At 31.7% G+C, this 15,978-nt stretch overlaps 2 protein-coding genes across 2 annotated transcripts; one reads left to right on the top strand and one right to left on the bottom strand.

Annotated features, from left to right (window-relative positions):
* Window positions 1–233: 233 nt before the first annotated feature.
* LOC107632292 (DNA-directed RNA polymerases II, IV and V subunit 6A-like) lies at window positions 234–2,809 on the top strand. Its single transcript, XM_016335989.3, has 5 exons — window positions 234–463; window positions 724–775; window positions 1,681–1,748; window positions 2,240–2,257; window positions 2,698–2,809. Exons 1-5 carry the CDS (start codon window positions 234–236, stop codon window positions 2,807–2,809), a joined length of 480 nt encoding a protein of 159 aa, XP_016191475.2.
* Window positions 2,810–7,554: 4,745 nt separating this feature from the next.
* On the bottom strand, window positions 7,555–8,261 carry LOC148569721 (uncharacterized). Its single transcript, XM_088506606.1, has 2 exons — window positions 7,913–8,261; window positions 7,555–7,817 (listed from the first exon to the last, which is right to left on the bottom strand). Exons 1-2 carry the CDS (start codon window positions 8,259–8,261, stop codon window positions 7,555–7,557), a joined length of 612 nt encoding a protein of 203 aa, XP_088362732.1.
* Window positions 8,262–15,978: the final 7,717 nt, after the last annotated feature.

Below are 15,978 nucleotides of genomic sequence, written 5' to 3'. Positions count from 1 at the left end.
CCGATCCACCCTGTGCCTCTGTGTGGTTGTGGAGTCGCGCGGCTGCCATCCGTCCTTATCTCCCCGGCGTCGACCTTTCACCTCTTCGCCACAGTTCATGAAACCCATGTTTCCCCTTATATCTCCTATTAGTTGGGGTTAATTGTGTCTTTTTAGAGTTAGGGATTTGAATGTACTGAATTTGATTTGTGCTTTCTGTTTTTAATTTATACAAGTATATATGGTTATGGAACATGGGATTGAATGATTCAATGAAATTTATTGGTGGATTCTTTGATTTTGATGGGCAGGAGGAGGCAGAGGAGGATGTTGATAACAATAAAAATGAAGACATAACTGGAGAGCCTCTTGAGATCGATGACAAGGAAGATGAACAACCAGTGGAGTGGCCTCGAAAGAGTTCGAAGTACATGACCAAGTGCGAGCGTGCCCGGATTCTGGGTACCCGTGTTCTCCAAATCAGGTTTCATTCTAACTCCCTGATATTTAGGGTCTGTGTAGCTTTAGAAAGAATTTGTTGTGTTCAATATTTACCACAAGAATGCCATCTCATGGTTCGTTTATCTTGCAATCAGTAAGCAGATTTGGGGATAAAAAAATGAGATGGTAGTTTTGCAGTTAGAATTGAAAATAGAAGATGAAAAAGAATTAACCTTAGGGTTAAGGTTTTGCTTATTATTTTTTTCTTTGTGATGACATAAAATGCTCCTTCTTAAATGGCAGTATGAATGCTCCTGTTATGGTGGAACTGGAGGGAGAAACTGATCCACTTGAGGTAATACACTTACTTTTATGTTCTTTTTACTTGATCTTTGCTTTCTTCTTGTAATGTTACGATATTTGAGTACATTGTGACTTTGTGAGTGTTTTCATTGCTGAATTTGTTATGTTAGATGACAAATATTAGATCTCCAAATATGTGTTAGTGTGGTCATATCCCCTAACATTTCATTAAGAATCTTCACGACACTGACCACCTTAATGCTTTTTTTGTCAATTTCGATATCCTTGAAATGCATATTATAGTATTTAGGTTCTTGCCCTGTAGTTTGTTATACAGTTGTACAAATAAGTTGCTAATACACAGATGCATAGATTGTTCATATAGTAGCTCAAATTTCACCAGACATTGGTTTATCTTGATCTATCACGTCCCATGTGTTTCTCTTGTTTTTATGTTTGGCATGTAAACAAGTTTTACTGTCATTGCATGCCTTCTCCTAGCCTTTCCCTTGAAATATAAGTTCTCAACTTTAGATATTACACCATAAATTATAGTTTTTAATTCAGTTTGATGATGACATGGTTATTTTAATATAGAAATGTAGAACTATGGATTTTATTTTGATCTGCAATGAGTAGAATTTTATAAGTTATTTGGAGCAGGTTTGTTTGCATTGAATATGCCATGCTGCACATTCTCTTTGTTCTTATGTTATCCTTATTTGTTAATGTGCTGCCAACAGCTTTGATATTTCCTCTAGTTCTGAGCATTCTTTCATAGGTCTAGTTCCAACTATTTTCGTTATATTAATTATTGAAGATACATATTTTGTTTGAGCTCCTCTGTGGTTTCTTCCTTTTACTTAATCAGTCGTTTGATTGCACTAGCTTTGGATTTATTTGAACTTTTACCTAGATCATATTTATAATCTCTTGTTTATTCTCTTAATGTATTAGATTGCTATGGAAGAGCTTCGAGAGTGGAAGATACCCTTTACCATCCGTCGCTACTTACCCGATGGAAGGTAACTACATAATGCATTTCCCAAGTTTTGGGACCTGATTTTTCTTGTTTACGTCTTCTTGCAAGCCATTGTAAGATCTCAATTGTAATAGACTCAAAATGGAATTAACAGCGGATTGAAGGCAAGTAATTAATTAGCTAATGAAATTAACAATTATGAATCCTTTGTGAATTTCAAGAACCAGAACATACTTTGGTCTATGTTGTTGTGTGTAATAAGTAAAAACTCCATAATTAATTGGACTAGGATAGCTATGTATATCTCAATAACGACAACATAATCTTAAGAATAGGCACCAAATGGCAATTGTTGAATTTGTATGATGTTTAAGTTATCTGTTAATAAAGCAGAAGATTTCATGGAAAACTATATTTGCATGATAATTTTACAAGTCCAACCCTGCTTATATTTTTATGATAATTTTACAAGTCCACCTCCTTTTTAAACAAACCTGTTTCTTTTTTTTTTTCTTTTTTTTTTCCCATTGGCAGGCACAAGGCCTACCGGCTGTAACTGTAACTGTAGGGCCTTGACAAAAGGTAACTACTTTTATCTGGCTTATACTTTATTGAGATCCATAGTAAGGGGCTTGGTTGCAAATTTTCTTATGGCATAAATGTTTGTGTGGGTGCGTGAGCAAAGAGAAAACATGGAATTTACATCCTTGTGGTTTTATCATTTATTATGGATATTTTGTTAGTATTCACTTATGGTTTGTTCTTTTTGGTTTGATTTATTCTGAATTTTCTTTCTATGAACTTTGAAATTGGTTTAGCTCGTTTTTTGTATCCATTAATTGTTTTGCTTCATCGATGAAGGAAAAAAAAAGCTCAATAGAAAATCTGTCTTGTATATTTAATTTCCATCAGTAAATTATATACCATGATGCTGTTGTGTTGTGTGCTGCTAAATTTTCATTTCAAAGCTTATGAGATTCTGTTGAATGTAGAACATTGGACAAAACTATTTCAAACTTGGATACGGAGTTAGCTTCTGCAAAGGCAGCTCAGGAGTCAATTCGCAATAGCGCTTCTCTATCAGAAGATATAAAAGCAACTTAATCAACTCCTAAGAGAAGGTACGTCATGGTCATAGGAATCAACACTGCTTTTATTAGCAGGAAAAGAAGAGACTCTGTCCACCAATACTGGTCATGTGTAAACTATGTTATTTCTCTTTTGTAATTTCTATAATTTTGTAATTAGTTATAGGAAGAGAAATGCTTAAATTATATCATGATTGCAATTTCTAAATGTAAAACTAGAGATTGGGTAAAAGAACTCTTTGTGGATTGATTTTGTAGGATCATGTTGAAGGCTATCAGCAAACCAAATGTATCTTTAAAATTAAAAAAAAAATCAACATTTTTTAAAAGGAAAATCTAAATTTTTTTTTTAAAATTGTATTGAAATTAGCGGCGGTTTTAACCGCCGCAAACAATTCTAATAGGAATATGTCTGAACATTGTGGCAGTTTGAAACCGCCGGTAAAAATGAACTGAATTATAATACATGTATATCGCGGCGGTTTAAGACTGCCGCTAAATTAGTTACCGCAAAATACTGATTCAGCGGCAGTTATACCAGCGGTTGCTGAAAACCGCTGCGGAATCATCTCCCGGCGCCAATATCCATGGCGGTCTAATAAACAGCCAACATTTGATTTTGCGGCGGTTTAAAACCGCCGTTAATAAAAAAACCGCCGCGATGTCGCGCCTCTCTTGTAGTGTTAATTTTGTATTTTTATATTATATAAATATATATTTATTTTATGTAAAAAATAGGATTTGACGTGCTTGAAATGCCGGACATGATACTAGTATATATAATGATTGAAAAAATATAGGTAGACAATGAAAATGTTAAACAATGTGAACAATGTATATATTGGATATTTAATTTATTAGGTGGGCAGATGGTTATTCTAATATTATGATTTAGGTAAGTAATTTAAAGTGTAATGTGCTTTATTTATATTGGGCTAATTTTAAAGCCCATTGTTCATGTTGTTCAAAAAAGTCATTGGTTACCTAGCATCATCCATAATGATTTTACCAACAAAATATTATTATTCAATGAGTATGAAGCATGCAAATTCTAATTAAGATCTGTTAATTCATAAATATAACCTCTTATTTTTAGATCCCATCCAAGAAAGTTACTACACACAAGTTACTACACATTTTTGTTTTTCAGCATGGTATGAATATTATCATTGTTGTAAGCAGTAGCACTTGGTCTTGGCTCAAATTCATTGTTCTTCAGCATGCCATGAATGTTGTCATGGTTGTAAGCAGTAGCACTTGGTCTTGGCTCAAATTCACTGTTCGTCAGCATGGCATGAATATTATCATTGTTGTAAGAAGTAGCACTTGGTCTTGGTTCAAATTCAATGTTTTTCAACCTAAAATGAATATTGTCATTGTTGTTGGTTGTAATACTTGAACTTTGTTCAAAATCTTCTAGAATCATCTCTTTTTCCATAATCACCTTCTTCTCTTCACATTTCTGCTTATTCTCAACCTTCACTTGGAGAAGGCTTTGAAATCCTTCTACCATTCCTGATGGGTCTTTTCTTGATTCCACAGAAGCAACAAACTTATCCACAAAAAATTATGAGAAGAAGATCAATACTATTACTATCGCAACTTTATTAAAATTTCCACGGTAGAATTATTTATGCATGAATTGGGATATAATATAATAATGAAGCATATAATGACTAGAGAATAGAAAAAGAAAAGTGTATATGCTATGTTCCTCGTATTATTTCATCAAACCTTATTCTCGTCTTATATATTCATCACTCTAATACGTTACTATTGTGTGTGAATTATTTATTGATGTGAATGAAGGAGTATAGAAGGCGAGAACAAATAAGTTAAGAAAAATGTTACATATACAAGTTAAGTCTTTTTATCAACTAAATTCAATTTAGTTGAATAATAAAATTTTGACTATGTTATATTTATATTAAAATTAGCTACTAAAGTTAGTTATAAATATAAAATATATCTTAAAATATAAATACTATTAAAAATAAATTAAATCACATATATATTTATATATAAATATAGTGACAACTGATTTTAATGATCGATTTTAATGTACGAATAACATTTTTATAAAATTTAGGCAAATGACTAAGTGAAAACGATAATAAAAATAATTTTTATTGATATTAAATAAATTTAATTAAATTTAATTGACAAAAAAAATTTGTACATGTAATATTACTCGTAAGTTAAAGACAATAATGAAGTAGTACATTATTATCATAATGAAAAGTGCAAAAGAATGAACGAGAAGGAAAGCATACCAAAACGAAGAAGAGAAGGGAGAGGAAAGCAAGAGTAGTTGGCTTCGTCATTGTTATTTTCAAGTCCCACTATTTCTATTCCTTTGTTTGTAGTATGTATGTGGAATCAGAGGTTATCTCATCATCTATTTATAGGCGATAATAAGCAGCATATGATGGAATAGCATATATATTATTGGATGACTCGTATTTTTTTTTTCTCAAATATAGTAGGTTATATTTCATTAATTATTGAAAAATGAAATATAAAGATGTCTAAAAGCAGGACAGCATAATGAAAGGTGGGGATTTCCCAAAAACACTACACTGAAGGTATTCATCCAACGGTGCGTGGTCGAAAAACGAAGAAAAATCTTAAAGAAGAAAGAATGATAAATCAAATTGAATGCAACTAAGAGCTTGCCTCATGGAGATGACGACCTAAACTGGGAGTTCTTTGGATTTCACGGAGCAACTTGACAGAGCTTGCTAGAATGGCAGACGGCATTGAAGTAGAACCTTCAAAAATTAACTGATTGCGAGCTTTCCAGCAGTTCCAGCAAATGATGGCAAGCAATTAAGGATTACGGTCAGCATTCTTCAACGGATTAAGCATCTCTGTTGATGCAGTCCACCATGTCCAAAAGTCGTTAGGACTCTGAGGGGGAAGACAGTCACGAAGATAACTCTGAGACCATACATCTTTAATTCTAGAGCAATCGATCAAACAATGAGTGACTGTTTCGGTTGCTTCATGCCAGCAGGGGCATATTTGTGATATAGATAGGATGTGGTGATGAATCTGAGCAAGCACCGGAAGCCGGCCATGGAGAACTTTCCAGATAAATAGCTTAATTTTGTGAGGCAAGTTCAACTTCCATAGCTCAATCCACGGTTTTTTCTGCTGCATATAATTAGGGCAAAGCTCCAGAGACGGATGGTAAAATAAATAGCCAATTATATAACCTAAAGCTGTATTATATTGCTTGGATTTGTTCAAATCCCATTGCAATTTGTCCCTACTCTGCTGAATTTTAACTGACAAAATCCTGTTTGCAACGTCTTGGGGAAATAATTCTTGAATGAGATTCTGATTCCAATTCCTATCTTCAATAATTAGATCTTTAACTCTTGGAACCAACTCAAAAATAGCCTGTATATTTGGCATGTCAGAAATCATTAAAGGATACAGAGGAGGCAGCCAAGGATCCTCAAAGATTCGGATATTCTTTCCAGTACCCACAGCCCAATTAAGACCTTTTTCAACAATCTTTCGGCCTTCCAATATGCTCCTCCATCCCCAAGAAGGTAAGACTCCAATTTCTGTCGTTATAGCATTACCATTGCTAAAGTATTTACCTCTTAGGATTTTGGATAATAAGGAAGTAGGCTGTGTTACGAGTTGCCAAAACTGTTTGCCTAAAAGCGCCAGATTTTGGATTCTGAGATCTTAAAATCCAAGGCCTCCTTATTTTCGTGGGCGAGTCATAGTGTCCCAGCTAATCCAAGCCATCCGCCTTTCAGAACCTTTTTGTCCCCACCAGAACTGAGAAAGTAGAGAGTGAATTTTCAAAATTAAACCATCAGGCAACTTGAAGCAATACAATGTATAAATAGGAATAGTTTCTCCCACTGCTTTAAGCAATACGTGTCTACCACCCGACGATAGAAGATTGCGCTTCCACCCTTGGATTCTTTTCCGAACCTTTTCTTTGACCATACTAAAAGAAGCTTTTTTCAATTTAGAGACTGTAGAAGGCAAACCAATGTATTTATCCTGAGCCCCAATGTGATTAATATTCATAGAGTTAGCCAGTAGTGTACGAGTAGTGGAGGGAGTGTTGTGGCTAAAGAATACAGCAGATTTATTAAGATTTACCCTCTGACCACTGATGCTTTCATAAGAATTCAATAAATGCAGGATATTTGAACATGCTTCAGGATTAGCCTTACAGAATAAGATGAAATCATCAGCAAAGTTGAGGTGGTTGACCTTGGGACATCGCCTATGTATCTGAAGATCCTGAAGTAGTCTGTTTTGTTCTGCCTTGTGTAGCAATAAGGAGAGACTTTCTGCACAAAAAAGAAAAAGATAGGGAGATAGAGGATCTCCTTGTCGAATATCTCTATTTGGTTTGAAGAAACCATAAGGTTGTCCTTCCACAATAACAGAATAAGAAACAGTTGTCACTAATTCTCGAATCCACATGATCCACCGTGAGTCAAAACCAAACTTCTCCAATATAAACTAAAGAAAGTGCCATTCCACCCTATCATATGCCTTACTCATATCTAATTTTAGCGCCATTTCATTTTCGAGTCCCCTTTTTTTGTTCTTCAAGTAATGCATACACTCGTGAGCAATTAGGATATTATCAGAGATTAATCTGCCTTTAATAAAAGTACTCTGCGTAGGGCTAATTAGTCTATTCATTATACCCTGAAGTCTATGTACAAATACTTTGGAGATAATCTTGTAAAAGACTGAAGATAGGCTTATTGGTCTTACCTAAGTCATATCTTTAGCATCAGAAATCTTGGGAATAAGACAGATCTGAGTGTGGTTAAAACCCTTTAAAATTTTGCCCCCTGAAAAGAAGCTCTTAACTGCTCGAAACACATCACCACTAAGTATGTTCCAGAAGCTTTGAAAAAATTTTGCTGTCATACCATCATCTCCTGGAGCACTTTGAGGATGAATGCTAAATGTTACACGTTTCACTTTCTCCATAGTCACTGGTCTTTGAAGCCTACGGTAATGTAAGCTATAACCTTAGGTTCAAAATCAGTAAACAGAGGTTCAGGATTCTCATGACAAGTGGAGAAAAAGATGTCCTTGAAATAAGATTCAGCCACAGAAGCAATACCAGCATTTGAAGTAGCTACTTCACCATCCCTGCCAGTTAGTTGCCAAATTCTATTCCTTCGGGTTCGATTTCTAAATTTCTGATGGAAGAAAGCTGTATTCTGGTCACCGGATTTGAGCCATTTGACTCTAGACTTATCTTTCCAATAAGATTCCTCATTTTGCAATGCTTTTTCAAGTTTGTCCTCTATTTCTGAAATGATGTTGCATCCATGAATTCCCGCTAAACGAAGTTCCTCTAATACAGACTGTAGTAAATCAATCTCCACCTTTGAATTAGATCTGTGTTCTTGCTGCCATCTGACAATCTTATGCCAACAACACTTTATCTTTTGAGCTAGGATATACATGGATGAACCATCAATCTGTTCGTGCCAAACCTCTCTAACAATCTGCCTTATTTCATCATTGGAACACCATCTTTCTTGGAATTTGAATCGGCGTTTAGATCTCTCAGTTCTCGGATTAGAGTCTAAGAAAAAGAGGGGAGTGATCCGAGCCTAATTTTGATAGTCTAAGAACCGTTGCATTGGGATAGAGTTGCTGCCAATCAACTCCTACCAGGAATCGGTCCAGTCTTTCTTGTATCAACTCATCATCCCCCTGTCTATTCGACCAAGTGAATGGTCTTCCGACCATACCAATATCAATCAGAGAATTATATCAATAAAACTGTTAAAGGTTTCAATAGAAGAAGGAGATTTAGCACCCCCACCTGCTTTCTTCAATTGATTAGAAATGGCATTAAAATCACCCATTAACACAATCTTACCATCGAACTGTTGGGTGACTGAAGTTAATTCAGCAAACTGAGCCATTCTATGTTGATCATTTGAACTGAGATAAACACCTAGAACACCATAGGGATCATTAGAACCTGCTGTCAGAACTGATGCGACAATGAAGAATCTACCATGATGTAAAATCTGAACAGTGCAACTATCCCTCCATGCCATTGCCAAACCCCCTGATAATCCATCCGGATCCACAATAAACCATTCCTTGAAACCACAAGATCTTAGTTTTCCTTCAACTTGTCGAGATTGATTTTTTATTTCACAGATAAAACCAACTTCGGGGGAGTAGGATTTGCAAATCCCTTTAAGATTGTGGATTGTCAGGGGTCTCCCCAAATCCCGATAATTCCACGAGAGCAGTTTCATATTTATTTGGGTGCCACTTGAAGGCTGGCACTTAAACCATTGAAAATTCAAAAAAAGAATTTTATTTCGATGTAAACAAATAATATTTTATTTTGGTATAGGTCCAACAAATTATTACAGAAATTGTATTTAGTCCTTAAAAAGTTCTGTAAATTGATTTTAGAAAGCTCAAATTAAATTGTTATGTATTTGGACTGACTTAGAAATAAGACAATATTAGTGAGTAAAAACTAAAATTTACAATATACCAAAAATATATTTAAACTAAAGTATTATTACTAATGTATCAAATTTTATTCATATAAGTTATGAGTTCAACTAAACTTCAATTTTTAATAGTTAATAATATCAACTCATTTTTATAATTCTAAAGTTTAAATTCTAAACTCAAAATCTTATATTATAAATCTTAAATTTTAAATTTAAATTCTAAATCTTTCAAAAAAAAAGGATTTCAAAAAATAAATTTACAATAAAAAAGTTGACTAATATTTAAAAGTTTATTCCCTATATTTCTTCTTTAAATCATCATTGAATTTAACAACAAGGATATAGTTATTAATGGCAAGTTAACCAGCTTCTTAACAAGAGTATCAAGGTACAATCTTAATATAACACTGTTATTTGGGTAAAGTATATTTTTCTAAAATTTATGATTTTTTTTAAATATTTCTAATGTATATAATTTTATTCAATTTTATTCCTAATATTTTAGGTTCATTCAATTTTATTCATAATGTTTTTTATTTGTGTCAAAGTTATCACTGAATATTTTTAATTTTATCTCTAACATTTTTTATGGAATTAGCATTTAGGAATAATTTTGACACAAATAAAAAATATTAAAATAAAATTAAATAAAATTAAATAAATATATTTTTTTAAAAAATCACAAACATTAAAAAATATATATATACTCTACTCGTAGTCAAATAATGCATAATGTAATTAATGTCAAGAAAGCCTTCTAATATAATAGTGGATGCTCGAGAGAGACTGAGTGCTATCGATCTCGCAACAATATTTAATTTGTAGTAGAAATATATATCCTAATAACATAAACTCTTCAAGAAAAATGCCCTATAGGATGGTAATAAAACAGGCTTAATTAAGTATTTTAATCCTCATGCGTATAATTTTGGTCCATCATTATTTAAATTTTAGATTTGTTCGTAATTTTTTCAGAAAAAAACTCAATAAAATAAGGTAGCTACCATATATATAAATTACCAAGAAAGCAAATTAAATTAAAATCACAAGATTTATTTAGGTTTAATTACTCTGTTGGTCCCTATAGTTTCGTAAAATTTTTAATTTGGTCTCTATACTTTTTTTTCTTTTTAATTGGGTTCCTCCACCAATTTTTTTTCAATTAAGTCCCTCATAGTAATAATTGACTTAATTTTATAGGGATCCAACTAAAAAAAAATTGGTACAGGACCTAAATAAAAGAAAAAAAAATTATAGGGACCCAATTAAAAAAAAAATTTGGTGTAAGAACTCAATTAAAAAAATATAGGGACCTAATTGAAAATTTTGTGAAATTATAAGAACAGCAGAGTAATTATTTACACCAACCAATATACTAGATCTAACAAGACTACATCTCCAATCATATCTCTTCTCTGACAATCAATATCATCAACAATCAAATGCTGTACCACCTTTTATAGCTAGGTTACCAATTATTTATGTCAATACTTTTTTGTAACCTCTCAGTCTCTCACTATATCATAGTAGGATTTTAGCCACTATTTTTTAATGGTTTTGTGACGATTTTAAACTGCCGTTAAACAATTTAGTGATATCCACCTTCCTTCAAGAAGCTGGCAAACAATTTTGCAGTAATTTTCAACAACTGCCAATATAACCGTCCCTAACAAAATAACTGATTTTGTGGCCTGATCATTTATAACTCGAAGCCAAACGCACCACACACTTACTAAGTAATCATTCATAAACAACAAATATATTTTCAACATTTTTAATAGGAAAAGTCTAGGGGGCCAGCAGTTTTGTTGAATTTTGGCCAGCATGTAGCCAGCAGAGAAAGGTGAGTCATTGGATGAAATCTCACACCAATCTCACACCATTAGATCATCATTGATGGTTATTTAATGGCTACCAATCACAAAAATTGCTGGCCCCCTAGCATTGCTCTTTTTAATATCCTTTTTAGACAATACACACTAAATATTAACTCAGACAACTAAATCGAACCAGATAAATAAAACCCTGATTTTATCATCTCTATTTTAAATATTATAACTGAATAAATTTTAAAATGTTGCAAATAAAATTGGAAAATTTTTAATTTTAAGAATAAAATGAAAGTTTTGACCAGGTCACAAAGCTAAGGTTGATCGAGTGTATAAATTTTGCTTACGATTTGAACGCTGATTATATCATCTCTGTTTTACACTATAAATGTTTTACATAAAAATTAGGTTTAATTATTCTGTTGGTCCTTATAGTTTTGCGAATTTTTTAATTAGGTCCTTATATTTTTTTTCTTTTTAATTGGGTCCTTGCACCAAAATTTTTTTCAATTGAGTCTCTACACTTTTTTTTTATTTGAGTTTCTACACCAATTTATTTATTTTTAGTAGGGTCCCTATATAATTAAGCTAATTACTACTAAGAGGGACCTAATTGAAAAAAAAAATTGGTGTAAGAACCCAATTAAAAAAATATATATAAAGACTTAATTAAAAATCTTGCAAAACTATAGAGACCAACAGAATAATTAAAACTAAAAATTCAAATACGCAACATGCTTCATGCAAAAGATTTCTTATGATATGTGATGTGGGGGCCTTCGGGATGCACTAAGTTGTCTTCATTTTCTATCGATTTGAATTAAATACAAATTAAAGCAGCATCAAATGCATTATCAAATATCAAGTCACCAACAGGCTGAGAAATCGTACAATCATATACACATGATGACTAAATAAGATTTGGTGGGACTTTTCGATCAAAAGATTTTCTTCAAAAAATTAATACGATTGACGAATTTACTATAAATTTCACAAAAATAAAAAAGTTGAAATGGGCTTACGGTAATAACTAATTAAATTTTTTACTATTATAATATAAAAAGAATTTTAAGTATATCAAATATACTAGTGTTGTAATAACTTAACCGTGGATCATAATTATAAAAAATATATATAATATATATTAATTAAATCAACTATTAAAATTATTAAAATATTGGTGTTCTGAATATATTTAAAAAATTTTCTATAATATATATTTGCAGATTATAAATATTACATACAGAATTGGACATTATAATTTATAAATGTGTTTGCAATATATTCTCTACTATATTAAATGGCATAGTTATATTGCTTGATTATTGATTATATACCAAGTATTTCCTTTTAATGATTAATTACCAGTATAAATGATTATTCACACATGAAAAAGAGAGAGAAAATTATACCTTTTTAGCGCGTGCGTGTTTCGTTTTCACTTTTTTTTTTGTTTTCGTTTTTTATGTTTGTAGTTTTGTACCTAGGAAGAGTATCAATAATATTCAAATCGTGCATGATGTAATGTTCGGAAAGCCTTCTAATAATGGTCGACAACAATATATAATTATTGGTAGAGATATCCCAACATAAACTAACGCTCCAAAAAAGAGCGATGTCCTAACACAATACAAACTTGCTATGGTTTCAGTATTAATTAATTTACATTAATTAATTAAGTACTGATCCATGGTTAGGTGATAAAATGGGCTTAATTAATTGTACTATTTCACGTAATCCATTAAATAAAATTCTACTAGTATTTGCCAAGTGAAATAGACTGATTCCAGAGGTTAAATGAAGGCTTTTTTACCTAAATAAGAAAAAAAAAAACAGAATTACACAAATTCACTAAATTAAATTTTAATACATGAATATCTTCTTTTTATAGTTATATAAATCGTTTCAAGATACTTAATTTTATGTTTTAACGTAATACACCATATTTTGAGATGATTTATATCCAAAAATTGATCAAGGATCGAATGTTAATTGCTACAAAGAGAAATGTTTTCAAATTACACATTAATCGTTCTAGAATGAGAGGGTTTATATATATTTCAGAAAGTTAACACTACAACAATTCTGGCAGATATCGGCGAAAATTTTGTGGCGGTTTTTATAAAACCCCGCAAAACAACAACCTGCGGCACATATAGCGGCAGTTATTGGTTGGGACTGCAATCAGAACAATATTTAACGGCGGTTTTTCTCAAACCGCCGCTATATTTCAATCAGACTTATATTTAGCGACGTCTTTTCGAAAACCGCCGCTATATGTAACGTCGGGTGAGTTATTGTTTTACATTTTGCGGCGGTTTTGTTTAAACCGCCGCAAAATGCGTATTACCAAATATTGCAATGTTTTCTTTAGTAATAACCATCTGGGTATAATCTAGTTAAGTAAACACTACTATTTTAAGCTACATATGTTTAAATCATTGTTACTTAAACTCGTAACACTTTTTCTACATTTGTTTTACGTAAAAAAAAATTCACAAGTTAAATAAGCTATATATGTTAACTCATGTTAACAACTTTACCAATAAGATTTTCTTATTTACTTTATTGGCATTTAAATTTGCATTCAAACATTGATGTAAAAGACGAAAATAAAATCATACTCTGAACTAATTAAAAATCAAACATTTTCTAAAAATAATAATTATAAATATTTTCTATAAAATATTAAAAATAATAATTAAAAATATTTTCTACAAGTCATTAAAAATTCAAAATTTTATAATTTTATCAAAATTATAATTTTAAATTATAATTTTTTTATTTTAATAATTTGTTGAGTATTTATTAAAATAAAAAATTTAAAAATTTTTTAATAACAATCTTAACTTGTATTTTTAGATATAAGAATTCATAATAACTAAATTTAAAATTAATTAATATTTTATCAAAATTAAATATTAAATAGAATAAAAACATTTTTATATGAAAACCAATCAATCATCTGCATATTATCGTGGTTAATAGATTCAATAATGCTAACTGACTAATAAAATATAATTTTTTGGCAAATATTTCACTAATTTTAAATATTAAAGACTAAATTCTAAATCTTAATAAATATTTTTAGATAATAATTTATTTTTAATAATTTATAAAAAATATTTATAATTAGTATTTTTTATTTATGATTGAATGTACTCTTTATTGAATTCATTATGGATATTATTAAATGTACTCTTTATTGTACTCTTTATATACGCTTGGATCATATATAAATAGATGTAAATTAATTCGATCAACTATGGTCCAAAATTAATTCGAAGCAGACCCATTCGAATTACTAGGGACATCCTAACGTGCATAATTCGAATCACCCTGATTCGAACTACTCTAAGACTACATGCAAGCATAATTCAAATTGGACAAATTCAAGTGTTGGTTTGTCTAATTCGAATTACATAAGAATGTACTTTTGGGAGATCCTAGTAATATTTTTCAATTTGGTAGAATTGTGTAATTTGGTCCTCCATTTGATTTAATTGTGCATTTTACCTAATATATAAAGTGCCTATAATAACTATGATCAGATATAAAGTATACAACAAAAAATTGTATGGCAATCAATTGTGTTCATATGATATATGTAATTATTAGCGCTATATACATTGAAGAGACATTTGGCTTGGTGGTAACATGACACTGTTAAAGCTTTTCCTTCTTCCAGTGATCCACACGTTGTGGGTCTATTGGTGGAAGTGCGGGTTTAATGATTGAGTCGGTTGGACCACTGGACGATCCGATTTGATTCTAATAAGTATGAAGGGAAATGCTAAAATTTGGCGGCGGTTTAGAACCGCCGCAAAATAAATGTTATTTTCGTTTATTTGCTATTTAGTGGCGGTTGCAAACCGACGCAAAATTAATAGACATTATCCGTTTACCCGCGCCCATCTTCCAGCATTTTATTAAACCGTCGCTAAACGGCTCCAAAAACCGCCGCTAAATGCTGCTTTTATTATAGTGTAAACACATAAGGTGAGACGATTATTTACCTGAGAAAATTAAAACTCAAAGAATTAGGACGATTTAGGCTAAAAAACTAAAACTATAGAGGCAAGGATGATTTATGTGTATAAAAGTAAATCTCAAAACTTAAGATTGAGTAAGCTTAATTCAAATTCAAAAGTTAAATCATTTAGAGGTTTTATCTCTCAGAGATGTGAAACTTATAATATACTTCTTTTACATTCTAGAAACATTATTATTATTATTATTATTATTATTATTATTATTATTATTATTATTATTATTATTATTATTATTATTATTATTATTATTATTATTATTATTATGCATGTCAATTGAATCTTAATCATAGTTATAAAAATCAGATCGGATTGATCGGTCAAATCGGTCCAACTATAAATCGTTAGTATAGACAGATCAGTTTGTCTCGTAAATTAAAACCGTTGTCTCTAAAACCGAACATGAGCCTCGGATCGGATAAAAAATTGGTCGGTTCTTCCAAAACAACGATGTTTCGTTCATATTCAAAAAGAAAAATAAAAAAGAAATCACTTCAGTTCAGTAATGAGCCAAGCCCCTTCCCCCCTTCTCCAGAACTCAGAACCAAGGTTTCAGAATCCTAGCCTCTCTTCGTCCGTCCGTTCGTCCTTTCGTCGAGCCACTGCCGCCATCCGTCACACGCAGGGGCTTCTCTTCGTCCGTCGAGCCACTACGCCCCCATTCCCTTCTCCAATCTTCTTCCGTCAACACAACTACTGCGTGTAGCTCTATCCCCTCACTCAACCTCGCAGCTTCTTTGTGGAGCGTCCGTCGTCTTCGTCCTATCTTTTCTCAACTTTTGCTACCTCTGCTCTGCTTCATGCCTCTGTCTCAAA

This window comes from Arachis ipaensis, chromosome B3, assembly GCF_059453495.1.
Source record: "Arachis ipaensis isolate K30076 ecotype BB chromosome B3, ASM5945349v1, whole genome shotgun sequence".
Lineage (NCBI taxonomy): Eukaryota > Viridiplantae > Streptophyta > Magnoliopsida > Fabales > Fabaceae > Arachis > Arachis ipaensis.
Note: the sequence above shows the minus strand (reverse complement) of the source record. Positions and strands in the feature narration are given on the sequence as shown.

What these genes read in the sequence shown, in the direction of transcription:
- LOC107632292 (XM_016335989.3), top strand. Translation starts at nt 234, where the DNA reads ATGGGATTGAATGATTCAATGAAATTTATTGGTGGATTCTTTGATTTT. An exon ending in ACCCGTGTTCTCCAAATCAG is followed by an intron (nt 464 to 723) that starts GTTTCATTCTAA and finishes CTTAAATGGCAG; the next exon opens with TATGAATGCTCCTGTTATGG. An exon ending in GAGAAACTGATCCACTTGAG is followed by an intron (nt 776 to 1,680) that starts GTAATACACTTA and finishes TTAATGTATTAG; the next exon opens with ATTGCTATGGAAGAGCTTCG.
- LOC148569721 (XM_088506606.1), bottom strand. Translation starts at nt 8,261, where the DNA reads ATGTATATCCTAGCTCAAAAGATAAAGTGTTGTTGGCATAAGATTGTC. An exon ending in AGTAGCTACTTCAAATGCTG is followed by an intron (nt 7,818 to 7,912) that starts GTATTGCTTCTG and finishes TTTGAACCTAAG; the next exon opens with GTTATAGCTTACATTACCGT.